This window comes from Phodopus roborovskii, unplaced genomic scaffold (genome assembly GCF_943737965.1).
Source record: "Phodopus roborovskii unplaced genomic scaffold, PHOROB, whole genome shotgun sequence".
Lineage (NCBI taxonomy): Eukaryota > Metazoa > Chordata > Mammalia > Rodentia > Cricetidae > Phodopus > Phodopus roborovskii.
In genome coordinates this window covers 87,337-114,019 of record NW_026125031.1, presented here as the reverse complement: position 1 = coordinate 114,019, position 26,683 = coordinate 87,337, and the positions used below count along the sequence as shown (strand labels likewise).

The following is a 26,683-nucleotide window of genomic DNA, read 5'->3' as shown; positions in this document are numbered from 1 at the left end:
TCCTCAATAAAACAAAGAAAAATAGAACTTCTCCCCCTCTGCTCGACTGCCGTTTGAATCATCATATCTCTTTTTAATTCTTAGAGACTAAGTATTCTGTTTGGGCATTTTTATATACATAATTTAAAAATTCAAGTACTTAGTAATTTGTATCTTGCTCTTGTAAACATCAAGTTATCCCCCACACAAACACCCCTCTCCACTCATTGTCCCCACCCCACGCTTCTCTGGACCACATAATCCTCTCTGTAGTTTCTCAGAACACATTCAACTCAAAAGCTCCATGAATGGATGCTGGCAGCAATGCAGTAAGGGCTGTGAACAAAGAAGAGAGAGAGAACACTTAACTCCCATTGTTGCTTGAGTTTCTAAGTTTTAAGAGAAGTAGAAATTCAGAAGTCCACTAATTCTACACATATTCAAAATTAAAAGTTTGAAATGTGTTTAGAACACTGTCTAGGCTCAAGTAGTCATGTAGGAACCCCAGTCTGTAGGCTGAGCCCTCAGCCATGACCTGAGATTCAGAATCCACACACATGTGGGTACTGTCTTCTTGGACTGTGTTTTTACTGTCTCCTGACATAACGAAAGGAAAGAAAACCTCCGTCGGGTCGGTCCCCTCCCGCTGTGAGTTCTGCTCCCTTCTCTCCTGAATCCTACACCAGGAGAGCCCGCCGCCGGCTCACTCATCTTTCCCTGTTAACGATTAATGCTGCCTCGAGATAAACAAATGAGAACTAAGAAACCCCTCAGAAAGTTTTAACAGACACACCTACTTCATACAAGCTGTCATGAAGATTAAAGAAACTGTATGTACATGCAACACTTGGCTTGAAGACGGATGCGCTCTCACGGCTTCGTATTTCTCCCCTTCACCTTCCAACGCGGGGCTATCTTCAGTAGTATGCAGGACTCATCAGTGATGGACGGACTTTTACAGCTATGGTTGATCCCACTGTATAGTATGCAGGACTCATCAGTGATGGACGGACTTTTACAGCTATGGTTGATCCCACTGTATAGTATGCAGGACTCATCAGTGATGGACGGACTTTTACAGCTATGGGTTGATCCCACTGTATAGTATGCAGGACTCATCAGTGATGGACGGACTTTTACAGCTATGGATGATCCCACTGTATAGTATGCAGGACTCATCAGTGATGGACGGACTTTTACAGCTATGGTTGATCCCACTGTATAGTATGCAGGACTCATCGGTGATGGACGGACTTTTACAGCTATGGGTGATCCCACTGTATAGTATGCAGGACTCATCAGTGATGGACGGACTTTTATAGCTATGGGTGATCCCACTGTATAGTATGCAGGACTCATCAGTGATGGACGGACTTTTACAGCTATGGATGATCCCACTGTATAGTATGCAGGACTCATCAGTGATGGACGGACTTTTATAGCTATGGGTGATCCCACTGTATAGTATGCAGGACTCATCAGTGATGGACGGACTTTTACAGCTATGGGTGATCCCACTGTATAGTATGCAGGACTCATCAGTGATGGACGGACTTTTACAGCTATGGGTGATCCCACTGTATAGTATGCAGGACTCATCAGTGATGGACGGACTTTTACAGCTATGGATGATCCCACTGTAGAGTATGCAGGACTCATCGGTGATGGACGGACTTTTACAGCTATGGGTTGATCCCACTGTATAGTATGCAGGACTCATCAGTGATGGACGGACTTTTACAGCTATGGGTGATCCCACTGTATAATCTTCCTTCTCATTTGTTCTCCTCAAAGGTTCTATGCAAAGGAATCTATTCCCCATCTTCATGCCCTTTCTTACAGCTCAACTGAAATGGTCAAATGCTGCTCAATGACTTGCTTTTAAAATAGAGTAAGAAATGACACTATAAACTCCATATTGGGCTCTTTGAAACAACGTGGAAGCCCCACTGTACTGCAGACTGAGATGTGGTATTGCTCACAGAAAACGGGCTAGTCCAGGATGGGGGCCAGCAGCTACAGTTGGCTGTGCTATGGAAACCATGCTGAAGTCGGTTTCCTTCCAAACACAAGCATTCTTTTCTGCCACCTGCCCATGCCAGCATTGGTAAAGAAGAAAGCCAGGCTTCATTTGCCAAAAGTTTTGCTGTATTCAATTTTTTTCCATTTGACCTTTTAAAAACAAAGTTCTATATATTAAATCAAATAAGAATATAAACTTAATCTAATTATTATTGTTGGGTTCATCATCTATAAGAAATTACCAAAGTCATGTGCTAAAGGCGTCTCCAGAGTGTATGTTTACAGTTCATATGTTCATATGATGTCATGCTAAATCCATTTGATCAACATGAAATGTAAACATGAGAGAGCATTTAGCCACAAATAATGAGACTTTTAACTTGTAAAAGTGGGTCAGCCATATAGGTCAATTAAGGAGCAGATTAATACGTAATAAAAATTCACACTGGCTTCCCATCTCTGTTTCTGTTAGACCCTTTATACGTCTTCACGAAGAGCAAGTACGATGGAGAGAAACTCTCCAAGCTATCAATACACACACACAACTCACCAAGGAAAGAGGGCGTGGGGGGCCAAACGAAAGGACAGAGCGAGAGAGGAAGACAGCTGACCTCAATATTCTAAGCTGGCGGTGGCCAAAGGGGACCTCGTTAAAAGTCCTGGCCTCAGGGGTTCAGTTAAAGAAGTGAGTGTACATAGGAGTTAATCATTAAGTATGGCCTCCCAGGGCGCCCCCATCACAGCCCATGCAATGCAGGAACTGCAGCTTGAAGTCCTAGAGTCCTGCATGTCTCTTCCTGCCTGTTAAGGTCCAGACACAACCTCCTCTGAGCCCTGTGTAAAGACCTCGTTCCAAATAGTTCTCATGTCTTCATTCGCCACAGGCAGCCTCCCACCCTTCATGTGAGACTCCCAGAGGTCAGCACACGCCACCACTCCATGCAAATGTGGAGCTGTCACCTGCCGGCATGAAGGGAGTTCCAAGTTCCTGGGAAAGCCTAATCAATGGTTGTTGGTGGGAAAAATGAGTCTTAGGAAACGCCGCAAAGAAAATTGCTTCCAGTTTCCAGTGACATTGCTTTCCATTAGCATAGCTCCCAACCCATAGTCTGTGTGTGTATGTGTATATATAATACATAATGTAAAAATGCATTGTGTGTGCGTGTGTGTATAATACATAATGTATAACATGCACACACACATATATATATATATGATTTTAATTACAAAGGCCCCTATAGGTTTAGGTAAACAAAAATCTATAAACCTAATTATAACCCTAGTGTCAGTGGGAATAACTGGGCATGGCTTTCCCCAGTCCCACCCCTAGAAACCCATCTTCTCCCTCATATTTTACTCACGCAAATCCAAGCTATCTTTTCCAAATTTAACCAGCCTACGAGATGGCATTTGGAAGTAGCTGTTGTTTGTGAGAATGTTTCCTCTGTTGAGACAGTCTCTCCGTGAAGTCCTGGCTGCCTGGGATTCTCAGGTCCTCTCGCCTCAGCCTCCTGAGTGCTAGATTACAGATGTACATGAGCACCTGACTTCAAGAACTGCTGAATTAGAGTATGCCCTCTCATGTTATCGGGAGTTAATTAAAATGTCAAAGCTTGTTCTGAGAACACACAAGGATTGACATTTCCTCTGAGGACACCAAAAACTAAACTAGAAACTATCTGCCACATCTCACAGCAGCCTCATTCTCAGGGCTCTCCCACATCTCAAGAACACTAACCTCCGTTTAAGGGCAATTCTAAGGGCAGCTCTGAAATAAGTCTAGGTGGGAGGTACACCTGGTACCGTACACAATTCTCAACCGACATTCCACTAGCCTTACTTTGTACTATAAACCAGACAGAAATTCATAATTCATGAATGGAGCCTTTGCTAAATACAATGTATACTTTGTTCACTTTTAGGATGCTCATATAAGTGTGTTGTGGACAAACAAAAAAGACATTCCCAGGAGGAACATCCAACATCCGATAGCCACCAAACATTGCAATGATGGAAAGCTTTGTTGTACTACATAAAAAGGAAGTCCATAAAGCCATCCAGGAGAGGGGCTCAGTTCTTTGGTGCTCAGAGGAGAAATGTTTCAGTTCTATAAAAGATTAAAAGGGAGGTAGGGTCCAAAGCAAGACCTTAAGTCTTGCGCTCAGACACACTTCCTGATTTTCAGCAGGAAGGTTTTAAAGAGACACTAGAGACCCAAAGAAAGTTATTCTACTTCAAACTGTACAATCAGAGAAGAGGGCCGAAGCATACTGTTGCCATGGCTATCCCAGAGGTTTGCTAGGTAAGATACAGGCTGGCTCTCACGGGTTTGAATCTGAAGGTCTATTTCTATTCAGCAATAAGGGGTTGTTGCCTTTACTTATGAAGTGAGATTGGGGGTAGGGGAGAATAAATGAACCAAATTAAAGGTGACTCTGGAGAAGTCAAGTATGAAGATGACAATTCTCTTTGCTTTAGAAGATATGACTAAGAAGTTATTCTACTTTTCTGGCATGTGTAGGACAAGAAATCATGAGCTTTATTACGATGGCTTCCCAGTTCCTCAGGTCCTGTGATCCATCATGACACGGATTTACCAAGTTGTCTGTATTTCTACATTAACCATTAATTTCAAATCAACTTCCCCCAAAGATCATGATAATAAATCTTTAAATGAAAGGAAAGTAATGCTGTACCGATTGTGTTGAGTTTAGCAACCACGGACAGGCTTGCTGTCATGATAAAATATATGCACCTTGAAGATCAGGTTTTTTAAAAGATCAACATGCACTCAAATGCATAGTTTAAAATTTTGTCTTATCAATTTGTTTATTGTTACATAATCCAAACTTTTTATAAAAATTTATTGCAAATAAAGTTATTATAATTTTAATAAATCACTCCAAAACGTCATTTTGCCTCTGTGCAGTTGACATCGATTCTGTAAACCTATGAACAATGCCAATGCAAAGTAATAAATTTGGGTGTGAAAAAATATAAATTATAAAATGTGGTTATTAGACGTTAATGTAGGAAAGATATACAGTGGTTCATTTCATTGATCACTCTCTTGCTTTTACTTGTGCCTGGCTGATTTGAAATCAATTGAGCAGCTCTGCATTTTTCAAGTCACAAGTACATTCTGATCAAAGCCTTTAGGCTTCCCATGGCCAACCATTATGTTCATTCATTAAATCAGCTTCTATCATTATTGACATCTTTAATAATAGGAAAGAAAATCTTGAAAAAGTAAAGACAAAAACCAGACTCTTCTTATGAATAACATATCAAAACTGAAAAGTTAAAGCTCAAGAGGGGCGGTCCTTCCAGCATGGACTTCCTTCCCATACCTAGCTCTCTTCAATCTTGTGGTTACATTCCCCATTGCATCGCGTTATCTAGAGATCTTGCCAAGCAGACTGGCAGCTGTGTGTGGGTTGCCTAATTATAGTACCCTGAGATTTAGCCACTTGGTAGCCAGTTTTCTCTTTATGTAAGAAGGGCTAGCAATGATTTCTGTAATTATCATCATTATTAATACCTCAAAGGTAGCCCCACCCAGAAATGCTGGGAACTGGTGGGATAGGGACACGGGTGGGGTCAGTATGTTCCTTTAAATACTGTGGTCAAGGTACAGGCTTCCTTCTCTGAAGGCAGTTCTGAGGTGTTCACTGACTCCATTCTTCCTTGCACATCATAGTCTACAACTTACCTCTCTATTCATCTTCTGTTCACGCATCTGGAAGATCCTAGCCAGCAGCCATGGTTGACGATGAGCTGTCTGCCTTGGTAGTAGATAATGGGTCGGGGATGTGCAAGGCAGGGTTTGGGGGTGATGATGCACCCCGGGCTGTGTTCCCCTCCATGGTGGGGCGTCCCCGACACCAGGGGGTCATGGTTGGCATGGGCCAGAAGGACTGTTATGTAGGAGATGAGGCTCAGAGCAAGCGAGGCATCTTGACCCTGAAGTATCCTATTGAACATGGGGTTGTCACCAACTGGGATGATATGGAGAAGATCTGGTACCACACTTTCTACAACGAGCTGCGTGTGGCACCGGATGAGCACCCTATTCTTCTCACTGAGGCACCGCTCAACCCCAAGATCAACCGGGAAAAGATGACTCAGATAATGTTCGAGGCTTTCAACACACCTGCCATGTATGTAGCCATCCAAGCCGTGTTGTCCCTCTATGCTTCGGGAAGGACTACGGGTATCGTGATGGATTCTGGGGATGGGGTCACTCACACTGTGCCCATCTACGAAGGCTATGCTCTGCCCCACGCCATTCTACGACTAGACCTGGCAGGCAGAGACCTGACCGATTACCTCATGAAGATCCTAACAGAGCGAGGCTATAACTTCACCACCACTGCTGAACGGGAGATTGTGCGGGATGTCAAAGAGAAGCTGTGCTATGTGGCCCTGGACTTTGAGCAGGAGATGGTCACTGCAGCTGCTTCGTCCTCCCTGGAAAGAAGCTACGAGCTTCCTGATGGGCAGGTGATCACCATTGGGAATGAGCGCTTCCGGTGCCCAGAAGCCATTTTCCAGCCTTCCTTTCTAGGCATTGAGTCCAGTGGGATCCATGAGACAACCTTTAACTCCATCATGAAGTGTGATGTGGATATTCGCAAGGATTTATATGCCAACACTGTGTTGTCCGGAGGCAGCACCATGTACCCCGGCATCGCCGACAGGATGCAGAAGGAAATTGTAACCTTGGCACCAAGCACCATGAAAATCAAGATCATAGCCCCTCCGGAACGCAAGTATTCTGTTTGGATTGGGGGCTCCATCCTAGCCAGCCTGTCCACATTCCAGCAGATGTGGATCAGTAAGCAGGAATATGATGAAGCTGGTCCTCCTATTGTTCATAGAAAATGCTTCTGAACGGGCTTCCGTGTCCCTTTTTTCTAGGTCACAATACGGTATCCATCTCACACAGCAAAGTAAAGGTAAATAGTTTATTTCCTATTGAGTATACAAGCCAGCAAATCCATGGCTCCACGCATGTATCCTGGGCTATGACACAGATAGCCACCCTGTGATTTCCTTCATCTGAGGGAATTCTGATACCATACTCTATTTTCCGTACCTATAGGGCTCAAAGAAATGTAGGCTTGCTTACATGACAATCTGTGACAAGGAATAAAGCCATGAGGGATATAATTTCATTATGGAAAAACTCCAAGCTTTAAATCTAGTTCTAGCCAAAATACTCAACGGCACTCTATACAAACCTGTAACATAAAAGTTTAGCAACTATGACTTTTTAAATCTTTTTATTTGTTTATCTCTTTCTACACAGATATAATGATTTTTACAGGTCAATCATTCTCTATATCCACATATGCATCAGGGGAGTAAAATATTACTTCATAATAATGTACTTGGTTCACTGAGCAATTTATGTGAATTTCTTTACTTTCCAACAGTCAACATTTTAGTAGCTCTGTATTTCAATTAATTGCCTCATTAAATAAGTGTAACTAAATAGTCAACACTTTATTAGTGTATATAAGTCAAATAAGTTTTCAACTCAAGATGCTGTTGGTCAAACACATCTTAATGCCTTGGTTGTTGGTCTTCATCATACTCAAGAAACAGCAACCCTACAGATAATCCCAGGGTTTATTTTTTACATAGAAAGACATTGTTTTATTGAGCTAATTTTTTTCTGCTACAGGTGACAAGAATAATTTTACTTGCATTTCTTAGCATAATAACATGTCTTGAGTAATATCTGTTGGCCTTGATTTGGGATATTTCTATTATGCAAGGATGTCACTATGGGGAAATACAGCTCCAATGTCTTTGTAAGCGATAAATCTTAGTAGATCAGTAACCTCGAGTGTATTCTTGGAAAGATTTTGTTGTAGGTCTTCTCCATTACATCCAGCAACTGGAAATACGTGTTCATGCACATGTCTCTGAGGCAGTAGCTTCTCAAAAGCATGTGTGTTTCTTCCTACAACGTTTGAGTGGCTTTAATGAACACAGTGGCGATTTTAACCGCTAACTTTAGGTGTGACCATGTCTTCTTCCACCTATGTTGCGATTTCTGATTATTCGGTTATCATGGTTATTTGTATTTTTCATGTTTTTAATCTAAAAATCTAAAATACTTATTTGTTTGTGAAGATAATTTTAGATATTTGGGAGGGGGAAAAGTTTGGAAACTTCTTGTGTCTAAGCATCTGAATTGGAATCTTTCACCAATTTTGATTAAGATGAAACTTGTCAAATAACCTGATTATTTATTTCCTTTATCAGTTTATGCAATTTTTAATCTGCAAAGGCACTTTATTTTACAGGACTTGCTTTTCATTTAATTTCATTATAATAAAATTACATGATACTTGTATTTGGGATCTCCTGTGATTTCCCCTCACTTCTTCCCAAAGAACAGGAGAATGACCGGAGGACCTTGCTCCTGACACATGACCTGCTCATCCCATGTTACTCCTCCTCATCTTGTACTGCCTACATTTGGTCATGTAAAGTTAAAAGTCACTTTTTAAAGAGCTAGTCAGATAAGTTTATAAAGTCCTCATAATATTAAGGTTTAGTGGATGACCTGGCATCCAGTAATTAAGTTAGAGATAAAACAGCATAATAACATCCTGTGTTTGTTGCTATGACACTTCTCATTTACATAGAGTGAGGCAATTCTCACAAACATTCTGACCTACATTCTGAATTACTAGAAAGAAAGAAAGAAAAAAAAAAAAAACCTATGCCTCCACCCATGGAAAGTTTACAGGATAGATGAGGTGAACTCTTGGGAGAGTAAACTACAGAATTCTAACATTAGATGGACGTGTTAGTCCTGTAAAGCAAACAGAAATTTAAACCTCAGGTCATTGGATATGCTATTTACGTACATGGATTGCCTGACCGATGAGTTCAGTTGGGGCTCAGCCTATCTCATAGCTTTACAACTTGGAATCAATGTCATGTGCTTAACTACTATAATTGGACTGTTATTCAGCAGTGGTTCACCATCCTGGCTCATCAACCATATTACTCAGATAACCTTTTACAAATATAGATTCCCAAGCCTCAGAAATCCTGACTCAGGAGGTCTAGGGTGAAGACGTGGGATCCCAACGCGCAGCCAAATAGAAAAACTACTTGAGTTTGGAAATGTCTTGTGTCTGGAAACTTTAAGCAATTTTTATTAGGTTCAATTGAGATTAAAAACGTAAAGCACATAACAGGTGCAAAGATGAGGAAAGGGTTTGGTCGCCATAGCAAATGGCTTTGCTCTTCCCAGTGCTACATCCTTTGTAACACTGCAGCTGGTGCTATCGGTGTCCCCAGACAGAATTTCTCCAGTCACAGGGGATATTTTTCTGAAAACATGTCTGATCCAAAGCTTCTCTGACATGTAGATATGCTAATTTAAAATACTGATATCAAATAGTCCTGGGCTAGAGTTTAAACCGTGACCTAGATACACAATTCAAAGTTCTCTAACACAAAAGGGCCCAGGTGTGAGGACTGCAGTTCCCACAGGAACCACGTACAGTTCTTTGGGAGATTGGAACTTTACACATTTATACACTGATTTACCTCATTCACGTGAGGACACTTCACAACTAGAAGATTAAAGGGTTGCCAGAGTAGAGACGGCCCTAAGTTGTCTTAAAGCACACACAGGTTATTCTGAACACAAATATTTAGATGGCTTATGATGGGAGATGCCATTATGTATATACGTTTCTCATACTGGTTAATAATAAAGCACTGTTGGCCAATAGGAAAGGAAGATAGGAGGGACTAGGAGACAAGGAGGAAATAGGAAGTAGTAAGGAGGAGTCAAGATGGAGAGTCTGAAGAAAGCAGTATGCCACCGGCTCCCCGGTAAGAGAAATACGTAGATCAGCAGAAATGGGTTAATAATTTAGGCAGAGCTAGCCGATAAGAAACAAGTACCTGGCCAACAGTATAATATCAAATACAGAGTCTCTGTGTATTATTTGGGGCTGGCGCAGCGGCAGGACAAGACCGGGTGGCAGCAGGCGGAAAAAACCGAACTCCTTACAAATGGCGCCCACGTGGCTAGTAAGGACTTCCACTTAAAATTTAACAAAAGCTTAAAAAAGGGTTTTACAAACAAAAGAACAGAGACAATCAAGGTTTCTTGGTAGCAGCATTTTTCTCGGTTAAACTCTGCTTTGCGAGAGACAAGCAGATATTCGCACGACTCCTTTAAGGGAAGGTTCCTGACTCATCATAAGGGACAAAAAGCCACACGTCTTTTAAGAAACTCTGCTAACAATTTATTGGTGTGTATGAGAGATGGCAATGGCAGTGACCACATCTCCAAGCCGGCAACATGCAGACCAAGGCAGTGAGCGCAGCTTTCAGTGCTGGCGGTAAAATAGCAGCCGCCATCTTTGATAACTGCGGCAGAAACAACAAAGACTTTCATTTTAACAATGTTGTTGTTTAACAGATAAAGACTCATGACCAGAAAAAGATTTACAGTAAAGACAGATTCATATTAAGAAAAACCTCTAAAGGTTTACAGTGTTTTAAAATATATGTAGGTTTGGGAGAAAATAAAATAAAATGGTTTTTAAGAGACAAAGAGGAACTGGGTGTGGTGGCACACACCTTTAATCCCAGCACTTGGGAGACAGAGGCAAGCAGATCTCTGTGATTTCAAAGTAAACCTGGTATGCAGAGTGAATTCCAGGACAGATAAGAGTTACACAGAGAAACTCTGTCTCAAAAAATAAAAAGTAAAAGAAACAGAGTAATAATAAAGCCACATAAAGATGAAAAGCTCAGAGAGAATCTGGTTACTGTATGGCATTACATTGTCTTTATATCATTTGACTGCTGAGGAAACAACAACTGTTGAAGGAAATACTGCGGGATTAATTCAATTTATATATTTTAAAAATGCTTTGACTCAAACATTTAAGTTCAAGGACAAGTTACTGGGGGAAAGGATTTCTATTTTTGTTTCAACAGGAAATAAAAAGCTGTAGATTCCTTCCAGACTAATGTGGTTTGATCAAGCCAGACCCCCTGAAACAGTGTTCCTGGTGATCCAACATTCAAAACAGCTTGAACGAGGCAGCCTTGCAGACTACAGCCATCTTCTTAGGATCCCCACGACAGCGCCCCTATCAGCAGGAAGTAGTTTGGAAAGAACGACGCCCAAATTCCCAAATATTGTTTATAAATGTTTGTTTTCATTTAAATGGACTTGGTTATAAATGGTTAATGATCATAGTCAATTCTTTTTCAAGGTAAAAAGGGAATTATGGTATAGATATGAATACTTTGTTTTGGAATGGATTTTCATTTATTGATACAATTTAAGGTCAATGTTGTGATATGTATATTTCTCTTCTTGCTTATGTATTGTGTTTATATAGCTCATTTTAAAATGTAACGTATAATTTAGTACAGATTTTACATAGTTACCTATAATAGTCAAAACTTATAGCTAAGTTAGTTAGGTTTTCTAGATATACAGAGATGTATTTGAGATAGATAGGCATTCTTCAAACCTTTCAAAGACCTACAGAATATGGCATTTAAAATGGTTTAGGGTTTTTCTTGACAGTGAGACATAACTGCTCCTGGCAACGCCACCTGGGTCAGAAAGGAAGATGGACATAGAAGAAACGTGTTATGGAGTTTGCTTCCAATATGGCAAGACTAGCCATTTGGACAAGATACTGCTCTTGTCTGGACTGTTTGACTTTATGCTGTATAAACTGGACATGCAGGACCCACAGAAAAGTGACTGCTGATTCAAGATGGACATTGCTACAGAGTTCCTGCTTCGTGGAAGAGTCTGCGAGACAGTATGCAGGACACAGAGAAAAGTGACTGATAAACTGCCAATACAAGAAGACAGTTTAAAGTTTCCTGCGTTGCTAAAGAGTCTGCTAGACACACTATGGCCTATGGGCTGAAGATGGAAGATTGCAAAAGAACTTTGGGTGACCAGGCAGTGAGTTGTCTCTGTCATTTCTAGAGTTTAAATATTATCCTTCTGTGGTCTTTGAGGGAGTTGAAGACAGATAGTTAAGGTTATAGTTTTCTTAGTATTAAAGATAAGTTAGACTTTAGACACAAAGATGGGATAGATGATGGAATGTTTTCTTAAATCTTGCTAAATGTTAATGGACTAAATAATGTTAACTGTGATTCTTATTTGATAACTGTTGTGTTATATATTTTGCTATGTCAAGGTTAAAACCCTTCTTTTTATTTAAACAGAAAAGAGGAGATGATGGGAGATGCCATTATGTATATACGTTTCTCATACTGGTTAATAATAAAGCACTGTTGGCCAATAGGAAAGGAAGATAGGAGGGACTAGGAGACAAGGAGGAAATAGGAAGTAGTAAGGAGGAGTCAAGATGGAGAGTCTGAAGAAAGCAGTATGCCGCCAGCTCCCCGGTAAGAGAAATACGTAGATCAGCAGAAATGGGTTAATAATTTAGGCAGAGCTAGCCGATAAGAAACAAGTACCTGGCCAACAGTATAATATCAAATACAGAGTCTCTGTGTATTATTTGGGGCTGGCGCAGCGGCAGGACAAGACCGGGTGGCGGCAGGCGGAAAAAACTGTACTCCTTACAGGCTTAGGCTTACTATCTAAGGGGATGGTAGAGTAATTTTTTTTCTCTTTTTAATTTCAATTAGAAACAATCTTATTTTATGTATCAATCCCAGTTCTCCGCCCCCCATCCTCCTGTACCTCCCACTGACCCCCATCCCATTCCTGTTCTGCTCCATAGAAAGGATGAGGCCTTCCATTGGGAATCATCAAAGTCTGTCATATCATTTGGGTCAGGGCCTAGGCCCTCCCCAGTGTGTCTAGGCTGAGAAATTGGAATGGGCTGTCAATTCGTATACTAGAGATAATGTTGTTCCACTACCAGATGCCACATAGACTGCCCAGGCCTCCTGACACCCAAATTCAGGAGGCCTGTTTCCATCCTATGCTGGTTTTGGAGCTGTCAGTCTGGGGTCCAAGAGCTCCCCCTTGTTTACGTCAGCTGTTTCTGTGGCTGGTGATCCTTTGCTCCATGTCTAATATCCATATATGAGTGAGAACATTCCATTGATTCCTTTTTCTACACAAATGTATTGAGATGGTAGTCCTAGCTGTCCTGGAACTCACTCTGTAGATCAGGCTAGCCTCAAACTCACAGAGATCCACCGGCCTCTATATTGGTTGTGCTGCAGTTAAAGGTGGGCACCACCACTGCCCTAGAGTTAATTCATTAAGTATTTCCATTAGTAGAAACTGGAAAAAGGCGCTCAACCTCTAAATCACATCAAGTGCCACCCACCTTTCATGTGGATCCTTTTGTGACCAAAGCAAAAGTGACAAACAAGTCCCCCTGTTGTGTTCCTAATGCAGGATTAGCCCACACCATCAAAACACAGCTGGAGGGCAGATACACACACAGTGCTTACCCACCTTTGAATTCTATTGCTGGCCACACAGTATTACCAACTACATATGAACGACTTGTGAATTCTGCCATACCACACAAAAGCCAAGGTACGCATTGCCGGGTCCATGCTACCCAGTCCCAGTGCTGGTCTAACAGTGGTTGTGCTCTCTGAGGGCTTTCTACTGGCCTTTCTTCCTCTCTTCTCTTCTCTTCTCTTCTGCTCCTCTCCGCTCTGCTCTGCTCATCACTGCTTTTCAATATAAGAGGTTGGACTTCAAGGGCCTTTTGCTTGTCAGTTCCCCTTCTTCTGATTGATCAAACAATTCGTGGTCATACAGCTGCTGAGACTTTTGAGGGGATGTGGGGACAGAGGAAGGGAGAAGGATTGGGAGAAGGAAGAAGCCAGGAAGGAAGAAAGAGAAGACAGAAAGAAAGCTGGAGAGACGAGGGAAGAGAGGGTAGGGGAAGGACATCACTGGCCGAGCACCATGGTAATGTATTTGCATTCTTGCTGATAATCTCCTCTGCTCACTTTTCAGCCCCCAATATTCCTAGAGTTGAGAGCTTCAGGTGTTGGAGCCTGTACTAACTCAAAACACCCTCAAAACACCGAAAAGCTTTGGAGTGGCTACTGTAGCCTCCTAGTTTACCAAACATTCCTTTCAAGGATATTTGAAGCTAAGAACTAAATGTGTAGCATTTCCCAAATCTGCTTCCAGTTGTTGATGAGCACAGCTGGAATGACTTTGAGGGCATGCGCATACACACATCAGTAGAGCAACTTCATCAAAATCCACTGATAGTTTAACAGGTCCCTTTTAAATAGGAAAGAAACTGTCTGAACTGTGATTGTCATTTTGTAAGCTCTCCCCATAAATGGTGAAAATTCTACTGCTTTCTTGAGTTACCTGCCGTGTTCGTCAGCCTATTAAAAACCTACAGTCCTAACAGCTAATGACTTTACGTTATAAATGAAAGTGTCAATATGATGCGATGGTAAATGTTTTATCTAGACAACACACCCTCATCCCTATTCCCAACTCCTGTCTATGAGCATTTATCTTTTCTTTAGGTACTGAGAATTTGAATACGTGAAACTCTTCATTTGTCATTGAACAGCATGTAAAATAAAAGCCATGAGATTCACTCTAGCCCTGGAAAAAAGGCCTTTGGGACCACACAACCCATGTAACACCATATCTGATGAAAAAGGAAATAGACAGTCAGGATGAGGGTTAGAGTTCTCACTCAGATGAGCTCCATGCTCATATGTGTCAAGAAAAGCTTTTCTTGGCTATGTTATCACCTGGGGGTAAAGCAAGAAAGGTAGGCATCAACACTGAATCTTAACTTCATGGCCCACCTTGCATATTCCCTGTGTCCTCATCAGACAGACATCACAGGACATTTGCAGCCACTCTTCCACTCGAGGATGGGCAAAATGATAGACTACTCATAAGTAAATTAATGAGACTAAGCTTTCAAAATTTTCTTTTTTATGTACTAAAATGGGGTGGTGGGCTGAATTCAGCCAATAGGCAATAGTTTAAAGAAAGAAATCATTTCCATGTCATCATTTAATTCACAGCCTGCTTATTACACACGGTTCTTATCACTGTGACTGAACACCTGAGGAAAAAAACAACCTATGGGAAGAAAAGTCTATTTGGCTGATAATTTGAGAGAGTAGTGTCCATTGGGGGAGTAGGCACTGTGGAACATGGACCAGGAAATTCTCAGCTAGCTTCCTCATCCCCCCTTTTATTCAGGCCAGGACCCCAGCCCAACTATTCCCTCTTCAGTTAACCAGCCTCACACAGAAACTTAGGATCTGTCTGCCAGGTGAGTCCAAGCCCAGCACGTTGACGGCAAAGTTTAGCCATCATAAGACATTTTAGTTCTTCTTACTGACCAGAAACAGATGTCATACAAATGCCGTTGGCTTAAATAACTGAATCTGACAGCAAAGGGAAACTAAGTTTGCTAAGCTTCCCAGGGACAGAGATATGAACAAGGCCTACAGGATGCTGTGCAGTATGTGTGGGAGATCTGTGTTTAGAAGTAAAAGTATCCAAACACATTATACTTCCATGTGGATGAAACACTACGGCTCAGTTCTTCCTTGGTGATAAACCACCACCATACCACACAACACACACAATCACCAACACACAACTCAACACACACACATACATACATATATATACACACTACCTCCACCACAACAGACAGTACACACACACATACACACAACTACTACTACTACTACTACACAATACATACACAAATGTACTCCAAGTAAAACAACATACCCAATTGAGCTCTGAAGGAAATGCTCTGAGCTATAGATAGAAATATTTTGAGATCTAAAATGATAATGGTTGGAACAGACTTGATAATAATGCAAGATAGAATAGGCCATAGTCCTCTCTGCTACAACTCAAAAAGCCATTTGTACACAGTTGGGACTAAGGCAGAGAAGCAGAGAGATCAACTTAGTCAAAAGAAAACCTAGAATTCATGTATGTGGCATGTATGTGGGGCACATTAACATGTTCAAAGACTCCAGATAAAGGAGCTGGGTGGAGGTGGAAGGCAGCATGTTTCTTTGTCCTGATCACAGCTTCAATTATTGTGATTAAGATGTTCTGTGCCAAGACTAAAGAGGCCAACAAGATGCAGGAAATATGCCTACTCTCGAGGACTCTGAATGAGACTTTAAGACACAAGTACATGAAAACTAAATTTAAAATGCGAACAATTCCGAGTGACATCATAGGAAACAGCTCTGAGAAAAATCAATCAGGCAGTTTTGCTGGTGACTGGTGGAGAGGGAACTGGGGTGGGGAGGGAACTGGGGTGGGTCTCTTTATTGCCTGTGCTCTTCATAATCAAAACCTACCTCTGAATCTCCCGAAAGTGATCTCATCCAGGTGTTCTTGGCATCCCCAAGTGCTAGAAGACTTGGCACCTTGCTCCAAATAAGAGTTGAGAAAATATAGGGATGTAGAAAACACAGCTGAACACTGAGTGGAATTCCTGGAATCCAATTGCAGAGAGGGAGGAGTGATGAGCAAAGGGGTCGAGACTGGAGAAACCCACAAAATCAGCTGACTTGAACAAGGGGGAGCTCATGGACCCCCAGACTGATATCTGGGAAACAAGCATAGGACCAACCCAGACCCATTAATGTGGGTCTCAGCTAGAAGGCCTGGGAAGTCTATGGGATTTCTGACAGTGGAACCAGGATGTATCCCTAGTGTTTGAACAGACTTCGGGAGCCCATTCCCCATGGAGGGATACTCCCTTAGCCTAAAGACACAGGGAGGCCTAAGCCCTGCCCCAAATGACTTGACTGACTTTGATGATCCCTCCTGGAAGGCCTCACCCTCCCTGTGGAGTGGAACTGGATGGGATGGGATGGGGGGGGGTCTATAGGGGGCATGGGAGGATGGGAGGATGGGAGGGAGAGGGAACTGGGATATGTAAAATGAGAAAAAATATTAAAATAAGAAAAGAAAGAAAACTATGAGTGATCCAACAGTGGGCCCGAGTTATAACTTCTGGGTCATTGGAAAGCTTCCAGAAAGAGAAATACCACAGCGGTCCTCATTCCAGATGTACAACTAATGTTTAGCATTCCTAAAACTCACAGTATTGCTCAGGTGTAAACAACTGGCCGTTTGGGATCAGTAGCCTGTGTGGGGGCAGCAGAAGGTGAAAGTAGGGTTTCTAGACAAAGGCAGTCCAGGTGAGACCCAAGATACTTTCTATTCAGCCCCCAAGATGGCTGGAGGGAGCAGACACATTGGGAAGAGATACTCTCACTGAGGAGAGGTGTGTGGGTAAGGGGAGGGCTGGAGAGGGGATGAGAAGGAGAGGAAGCAGGGGTCCAAGGGTGAGTGTGACCCGGGGCAGCATGTCACTACCGTGCTTGAGAAGAGTTGAGGTCGACGTGAAGAGCATGAGCAGGGTGTTTTATCTTTGGTAACCTCACAGTGATTGTGTGATTGGCCTACTCGCTCACATTGAGGACTCGCAGCATCAAACCATGGACAGTAGGTACATTGGTCATCAGACCCGAACAGCAGACTTCCAGATGAAGGCCTACTACGCGCCCAGCACAGCTCTACAAATGCCCCTGACTGAGACAATGCGGGAAAGAAGAAATGACAAAACGCAGAGGAACACACAAAAAGAAAAGCCAGGGTCAGGCAGACTGAGCCCTCTGCTGGAGAAGCCTAGGCATTCAGAAGCTCACTGAGCGGAGGGGCAGTTCAGCCCATAGCTGAACAAACGAGGGGGCGGGGTTATCACCCAGAGAAACGAGGGGGCAGATTTAGTTTATCATCGCAGTAGGAACTCTCTATAGGGACAGTCTTCGGGCGATAAACTCCCAGTGTAAGAAAGCAATAGTGGCCATCTTCTGCACACGCTATCAACATCACACATAGATTGAGAGGAAGAAGGACTCTGGCATTTCCCTGGGAGGGTCACCCCAAGGGAAGCTTTGATATCCCTTCTGAGTCTGAGGCTCTGGGGTGCTTTGGCATGGCTGTGTGCATGTAACAACCTTGACCCGTTCACTCAGAGCTTCCCTCACTTCAGTCCCGACAAGGACCTGTCCCTGGAGGGAAACCACTGCTGTGGGACACATGTTTCCAGTGACCGCACCGGGCATATGGAACAGTTGGAAGTGAGCATTTGCTTGGAACTTTTAAAGTTTCAAGCTTACACATTGGCGGAGTCTGTTCTCTTTGAAAATACAATGTGAGAAATTTTTGACATTTAAAATGTTTTATTTCCATATCCAGTAATATTAAGGCTTGCGGACTTAGAAAGGAAGCATGTGCTTTAAAACCTGCTGAAATAGTAGACCCTTCCGAGGAGTACAATTCAGTAACGTGGTGTGGGTCTAACAGGACTTCAGGGTGTAGATAACTACAATAATTCATTCACCAAAGGAAAATCTGAAGCATTTCCACTGATTCTTTTAACACGAAGCCTTCTACTCTTTAGAACTAATCAACCACGGTAACTTACTTTAGCTACATTTTTAGAAAATAAAAATTCATTAAATCTGCATGAAATTTGCAGGCAAATGGATGGAACTGGAAAAAATCGTCCTGAGTGACCAGACCCAGGAAGACAAATATGGCAGCTACTCACACTCATAAGTGGACATTAGCTGTAGAGCAAAGGATAACCAGTCCACAATCTATAGACCCAGAGAAGCTAGATAACAAGGAGGGTCCAAAGAGAGATTGGTCGATGGGTTTCCCTGGAAAAGGGAAAGGGAAGAGATCTCCCGGGTAAACTGGGGTCAGGGGTGGGGTGGGGGTTGAAATGAAGACGTGAGAACAGGAGGGACCAGGTGGGCAAGTAGGGGGCGGGTCAGGCAGGGAGAATAATGAAAGAGATGTCTTGATTGGGGGAGGGGACATCTGGGGGCTAGGGAGAGACTTGGTGCCAGGGAAACTCCCAGGAATCCACAAGGATGACCCCAGCTAACACTCCTAGGGGGAGGGTGTCTGAACTGATCAGATTGATGACCGCCCTAATTGCCATCATAGAACCCTCATCCAGTAACCGATGGAAGCAGACAGAAGGGATCCACAGCCAAGCACTGAGCCAAGCCCCAGGGGTTCTTTGAAGGGAGAGGAGGGATTGAGTGAGCCAGCCAGAGGGTTCAAGGTCTTGACAGGGGAACTCACGGAGACAGCTGACTTCATGAGCTCCTGCGAGCTCACTTACTCTAGGCCAACATCTAGGGAGCTTGCATGGGACCCACCTAGGCCCTCTGCCGTGTGTGTGTGTGTGTGTGTGTGTGTGTGTGTGTGTGTGTGTGTGTGTGACAGTTGTATAGCTTAGTGTGTTTGTGGGGCTCCTAGCAGAGGAGGCAGGATCTGTCCCTGGTACTTGAGCTAGCTTTTGGGAACCTATTCACGTGCTGGGTTGACTTGCTCAGCCTTGATGCAGGGGGAGGAGCTCAACTCATTTATCTTAGGTCTGATAGACTCATTAATGCCCCGCCTTCAGGGGAGGAGCTTGGTCCTGCCTCAAAGTGATGTGCCATGCTTTGTTGAGTCACGTGGGAGACCTGCCCCTTTCTGAATGGCGAAGGAGAGAATGGGGGAAAAGGAGAGGAGGAGGGACAGGAAACTGGTTGGAATGTAAAATAAATAAAAACTGTAAATAAAAAAAGAAGCACTCTTATGTACAATATTTCTAGAAAAAGTAATTGGAATAACTCAAGCAAAAACTCAGGAAAGTATAAAAACTAGTCCTTCCCCTCACTAACTCCGGCATACAGTAAAGCACCCTGCCTGAACAGCACAGCAGAGCTGACCCTACCCTCATGCACAGATGAGCCAGCCCAGAGGCCATGAGAGCAGGAGAGCTCACCCTGGCCCCCACCCCAAGGCCCTGTATGCCCCCTACAGCTATCGGGAGAGAGGGCCCTGCCTGTACCTCACCTGGGCAAAACAGTAGAGCTGGCCCCAGGTTTGTGAGTGTAGGGGACTCGGATGTGAGGAGCTGGGAGCTGGAGAATGCCTCTTTCTTGCTGCACGCTGCATTGGGTGAGCTAGCCTAGGCAGTGCTGGAGAGCTAGCCCAGGTAAACCATGAGGGAAGGCAGCAGGCTGACCAACTCCGCTACCACCCAGGGCCAGAACCAGGGTTGTGAGCTGGTCCACCCCAACACCCACCCAATCTATGACCTGTTGGAGCAGGTGAAGGGAGCAAACCCCACAGATCCAAAACAGCAGGGTCTCCATGACACAGGAGAACACAGGATGTCCAGGGGGAGTCCTGGCGAGGGTTCCGTATCAGTATCTGTAGCGTAGCGGAAACCAGAGGCCTCCAGGCAGACCAATGACTCTCTACAATGAACACTTAGCAAGTAAAGATGAATGGACTAAAGGGTAAACTGTGTGTGACTCAAGGGGTCACAGCACAGCTTCCACAAGACTCGATGCTGCTGTGGGGGGTGGTGGTGTTGATTTTGTTGCTGTTATTGTTGTTTCTTTGCTTTGATTTGATTTTGGTTTTTCTTTTAAATTTGGTTTTGTTTTGGGAGGAAGTTGCAAGGGCAGAGGGTGAGTGTGAAGAGACAGGGAGTTAAATGGGATTGAAATGCCTGGTGTGAACTCTACAGAGCAGCAAGAAAGGTTGGGGGGGGGACTCAGAAAAAGGTTAGTTAACCCTTCACGGCTAAGCTTTATTTAATTCAGAGAGTTATTTAAAGTGAAAGGAAAACTAGCTTTCAGAAAATTACATAAAGCGGTTGGCCTTATATAAAACTTCATTTTAAGTGGATATTGGCAAACCAGCTCAACATTCTCCTTAGTTCTTCAACAATGTAGTCTTTGTTACTAGATTTTGGGTGAATCTTCTGACTTCTTACATAGTTTTACCTGTTTCCAGAAACTGCCCTCCTTCAACCTTCAAGCCAGGCTCTGTCCTTGCGGCTGCTCCCTGGTCTTGCATCCTGCTCCCTCTTTCACTGAAAGCCTGTAATTGCCCTGGCTCACGCCTGGATGATCCGGGATAATCCCCTCAGGCTGATTCAGGCTTGCTGAGAAGTGGGAAGGAGCAGGGCCACAGGAGCCCGGCCCAGGGCTCCACTGGGACCTTGATTTTAGAAGACTTGCTCAACAACTTAAACCACAAACACCAAAACAGGGAGCTTTGTTGTTCTGTTCTGTTTTGTTTTGTTTGTTTGGGGGAAGGGGGTCGCAAAAGGACATTTCCAGAAAGTTTCCTGATTGAATAAAAAATACTAAAGGAAAGGAAGTGAGGGTGGAGAGCAAGGCCAAGGGGCCATTGGTGGAAATCACTAGTGACTCAGAGCTCAAACGCGGGTGTGCTCAGAGGCGGGAGAGGAAGACAGACGTCACAGCCTCTGCCCTCACCTTTTGCTTGAAGCTGAGGAAAAGTAAAAGATTTGCTACCCATGTCTCAGCAAGTTGATTCCCCTTTTTCTTATGCTCCTATGGTAGTACTTTGAAAAGTTCTCAGAACCACTTGAAAAATCTAGATTTTTCCATATGAAGGTATTATGGGAGCTTCTCTTGGTTCTGTGGTTCACGTGGGAGCATGCCTTGGCTCCGTGGTCCACATCCTGAGTTCACATGGTTCCAGTGGCTCCTCAGACATCCGAGGCATAGACCCAGCTTCCACCTCACCCAGCAAAAGTATATTCAACTCAGGAAAATAGAGCTGCTCCCTGGGGGGGGGGAGAAAGCACGCTCCTTCACTTTCCGGGGAGCTTGCTTCCAGGCTATGGTGACAGGCTCCAGGGTCCTCAGCGGGCAGCCTACCAGACCTTTGGCGATGGGTCTGAAGTATTTAAACACACGGGATGTCACCTCTAGCTGTCCTTGTGTGTTAGGGCCATATCTGAAGGCGGTGTTTCTCCCTGCCATCACCAGACCCATTCCCGAGGGGATCTTAGTGAACCAATTAGGGTAGAAAGAAGCACTCTTCCTCCAGGCTTACAGACACGCAGACACAGGCCATGCCAGAGACTAAACATCTCCCAAGCAAATCAAGGGGCCTTAGAGCCTAAAATGGAAATGGAGCTGGTTGCCTTGGGAATCAATTTTGCGAACGCTGCTCTGAAGGTAAGTGAAAACAGACTCAGAATTCCGACCAGTCCACTGTGATAAAGGAAATGGGAATGATATTAGCAGACACCAAGCCTTAAATTTAATCCTCTTCCAAGCTGCAAGGTCGGTCAGCCTCTCCTCGGGGTGTGGGGACCTGGGTAGTTGCATTGGGCGTTTGGGACAAGCATGCTTGATTAAGCCCTGGGATACTGTAACCAGGCTGCCTTGGGAACTCGGGTCTGCCGCTCTCTCAAGCCTCTGCCGGTGCCTGTGCCTCGAGATCGGACCTGCGTCGGGGAGGCTGACCACCCACGATTGCCGTCCCAACCGTGTTCCACATTTTTAATGGAAGACTCTTGTGTCAGAAAGACATCGGCACTGATGTAATAAAATGGTCTTTTAAGGCAGTACCGGAACAATCAAGAGGAGCAAGGCCAGGCTCAAAGAACCATGACATTGGGAAAACCCCAAATGCTCAGCCAAGAAAATGAATGAACCCATGTGGCAAGGGAGAATGGGGAGAGAAGGTGGGGCGTCTGGGTTATAGTCATCTGTCTGGCAGCTGCAATCAAGGGAAGAGTAGAAGGTCTCAGCCGCTCCTCAGTCACGCTGGGAGGCCTGGGACAGACACAGTTTTCTCCCTCTCTTCCCCACACCCTCTTTTGTCTCTGATGAGCAGCCACGCCTCTTTCTGTCTCCATCTTCAGTTTTATTCTCAAATCCACGACGCAAATATTTCGACATTTCAGCTGTGATCGGGTATATAAACGGTACATGAGGCACATCGCAGAAATGGAAAGAAAGGGAGGAAGGAGGAAGGGAGGGAGGGAGGGAGGGAGGGAGGGAGGGAGGGAGGGAGGAAGAAAGGAGGAAGGAAGGAGGAAGGAAGGGAGGGAGGGAGGGAGGGAGGGAGGAAGAAAGGAGGAAGGAAGGAGGAAGGAAGGGAGGGAGGGAGGAAGAAAGGAGGAAGAAAGGAGGAAGGAAGGGAGGGAGAGAGGGAGGAAGGAAGAAAGGAAAGAAGAGAGAGAGAGAGAGAGAGAGAGAGAGAGAGAGAGAGGACAATAAAGTCTAAAGCTTAAAAATAGACTCAGTCCCTGCCACAGGAACTGGTTCTGGAACAATCAACACACAGCATCCCTTGCTTCCCCCTCAAAGCCCTCAGGCTCATCCGAAAGGTCAGGGAGACACAGACAAGGTAGTTTGAAGCCATTGCCTTTCCTAAACAACAGAATCTTTGTACAGTTAGCACTGGGACTTCTGGAGAGCTTTGTGACACCCACTGGCTTCTGAGAGCAGCCTTCTTTAATTCAAAGGTACAGTTTGAGAACGCAAACAGTGGCCTCTCGGCCACCCAGCCCCTAATTCAGCAGGGAGCAGAAGGGTTAACAGCCTTGGCTTCCTTCTCTGAGTCTTCCTGAGAGGACAAGACCTTCGCCCACAACATCCTGTAGCTACTGCTGTGGATGGTAAGTTGAGTTCGTAATTTCTCTAAAGAATCTTCTCCCTCTTGCTAGAGCTCAGTGTCAGAGTAAAACCACACATCTGTTGCCCTGTTCCCGCCATGTGTTCCCAACCCAACGTCCTTCTGGTTCTGAATTTGTCTCTGTCTCACAGAGAGCCTGCACCTCCTGGGAACGGCGGGTTTCCATGTAGTGGGCTGCCTGCACAGAGGTGAATGCTAGGAGTCGCCCCAGAGCCTTATCAACCCGAATCCAGACCCTAGCTATGCAAAATAACTTTGTGTTCGTCTCCAAACCTGGAAGTGGGGATAAAACTTTTCAGAGCAGAATATTACAGAGGCATAAGAATATATTTGGTTTGTTTTGGGTCATCGTGGTGTTTGTGTTATAATAAAAGATGTAAGAGAGACAGAGAGAGAGAGAGAGAGAGAGAGAACAAATCCAGATGCGTTCCTGGAGAGATTTCACAGAGACCTGTGGTTCTGGGGATGAACCTGACCCCGGGCCTTACCCGTGCTGAGCAGGCACTCTACCACTGAGCTACATCCCAGACACTGTTTTGTTGCTTCATTGTTGAGGGGGGAGGGGGAGGTCTGTTCATGCAGAATACAATGAAATGTTTACTGAAAAAATCATCTCAACAAATTTGAGACTGCCACCAAGTGGGGAGGGGAGGGGTGGGGACATGAAGGGGAAGAGAAGGGGAGGGAGGGGAGGAGACTAGCAAGACAGAGGAGAGGAGGGGAGGGGAACCGAGGGGAGGGGAGGAGAGGGGAGGAGAGGAGAGGGGAGGGAAGGGGGAGAGGAGAGGGGAGGAGAGGAGAGGAGGCTAACAAAACAGAGGAGGGGAGGGGAGGGGAGGGGAGGAGACTAGCAAGACAGAGGAGAGGGGAGGAGGGGAGGGGAGGAGAGGGGAGGAGAGGAGAGGAGGGGAGGGAGGGGAGGAGAGGAGGGGAGGGGAGGGAGGGGAGGAGGGGAGGGTCTTGTTCAGAGGAGGCTTGTTTTCTCTGAAAAGAGGAGGGGCTTAATGCTTCTTTTCCTTCTGTAGTTCTGTGGATCAAACCCAAAGCCCTGTGCAGGCTAGGCTGTACCTACCACCTACCACTCCACACAAAACTATATCCCAACTTGGGAATAAGCAACATTAATCTCCCCCATTCCAGATGGCTGCAGGAGGGAAGAGAAAGGAAGGCATGAAGCCTGAAGTAGCCTCAAGTGTTTGAAGTCTTCGCCCAAGCCAATACATGGCCTTTCTCAGGCTCTGACTACTGGTTCAGTTACTGTGTTATCTTCACAACTACTTTTCGTTTCTTCTATCAATTCCACAGACATCATTTAGTGTTTCTCATAATGTATGTGCCACATAAGTCCTCAAAGACAGCAAAAATGCTTCTTTCCCTGAAGGGGCCACTAGTTAAGGCAAGGAACATGCAAAAGACCCTGGGAAACCAGACTCACCATGTCCAGCCCCAGAAGAAGAAGAGTAAAGATGACAGCTGTCCAGAAGGATGACACAAAGCAACAAAATGCCAGGATGGGGGACATGACGTTCAAGATGATGTTGATGAGCAGGTATGGAAACATGGAGGACACACTAACACATCATGAGCTATCGTCACTCTCTACACCATAGCTGCCATCCCCACATCTTTTGCCAGCCCAAATCTGACACGGCCTCTTGTGTCTTACTAGATTTAACATGCCTGCACTTCAGAGCCTTCTTCTAACTGACTCCTAAAAGGAAAAAAAAAAAAAACAAAAGAGCTTATACTAATCAGAAACAGAATCTAAGTCAGATATCTAGACACCCAAGGCACTGCCAGACTCTAACTGTCCCATGTCTTTCTCTACTTCCCCACCTCCCCCCTTTCCCTCCCCCTTCTCCCCCTCCCTCCCTCTTTTCTTCCCTCCCTCTCTCCCTCCCTCCCTTCCTTCCTTCTACCCCATTGCCCCATTCTTGTTTCAAAGTGTTTCAGGGCAAATTAATCCCTAAGCTAGAACATGAACTTGGAAGTTAGAAACCCAAGTCAGGACTTGCCACATACCAGCCATGTGACCTTTGATCATTCATGTGGCCAATGTCTACATTCCAGAGCTGGGGTTCTACATGATCGTGATAACATACACCAACACACGGGAGTGACCAAGGTGAGCTGTGGACAACGCTCTATCGTCTCCTTCTACCTGCATACCTAGAATGCTATTCTGCCTGCCCCGTCCCTAACCATGACACTTACTCATACTTGACAATGAGCCCCAAGAAAACACTAGCAAGAGATCATATGTGTTTTTTCTACTGGGACCCACTCTAACCAAAGGATCTACTTTCTATTTCAGGGTTTTGCAGGATAATTTTGCTTCTCTTACAGAGAGAACATTTTGTTTTTAACCAGTTTGCTTATGCTCTGGATCTGTTTATATTTGTACAATCATTGGTCTGTCTCTTTTTCCTATTTACTCACCCTTCTGAAATCAATCTAACTTAAGTGAGCATCACGTGTGCTGACAGGGCTGCAGCCCAAACCCTGCTTCACTTTGTTTGTACAGTGCCTGGCTCGGAGCATGAAGGAAAATCACTCAGTCAATGCAACAAGTAAACTCTAATTCAATCCTCTTCGGAAGTTTCCTTTCTTTACCACAGGCCCCAGTCCTGACGTACTGAGGGAGGGCATCAGTCATCTCCGTCTTTAAACCAGAAAGCCAAGCACAGACAGGTGGCAAGACTCAGCCTGTGTGTTTCTCTCCATCTGCCTTCTTCAATCCTGCCTTCCCTTCCTACAGTGTGTTCCATTCTAGTCTCTCAACTTCCCTCTCAGAGCAGAATGCTGCACAGCACAGTGAGAACATGAGCTTGAAATGCATACTCCGTGTTGAAAGATGCCCAAGCTGAGTTTCTACACATTTCCCCAAACAACAAGGCGAGAGGCACAGCACAGAGCCAGGAAGACTGGTTCCCGCCCACCTCCTCAGCCCCACAACATTCATGGACATACACAAGTAAATGGGTCGACATTTCATTCCACTAGATCTATAGTCTCTAAAATCATCTCACAACCCCTACAGCTGATAGAACTGCCTCACGTGGAAGGAATGGCAAACAAATGCTTCTAGAAGTTAGTTGAGCGGGAGGCTCTTCAATAGCACACACAGTATTTTGTTCCTTGTTGACT

General features: G+C 44.5%; 1 protein-coding gene across 1 annotated transcript; it reads left to right on the top strand.

Moving 5' to 3' along the window:
- Positions 1 to 5,721: 5,721 nt before the first annotated feature.
- LOC127233250 (beta-actin-like protein 2) lies at positions 5,722 to 6,939 on the top strand. Its single transcript, XM_051200031.1, has one exon. It carries the CDS (start codon positions 5,764 to 5,766, stop codon positions 6,892 to 6,894), a length of 1,131 nt encoding a protein of 376 aa, XP_051055988.1. The 5' UTR covers positions 5,722 to 5,763; the 3' UTR covers positions 6,895 to 6,939.
- Positions 6,940 to 26,683: the final 19,744 nt, after the last annotated feature.

What these genes read in the sequence shown, in the direction of transcription:
- LOC127233250 (XM_051200031.1), top strand. Translation starts at nt 5,764, where the DNA reads ATGGTTGACGATGAGCTGTCTGCCTTGGTAGTAGATAATGGGTCGGGG.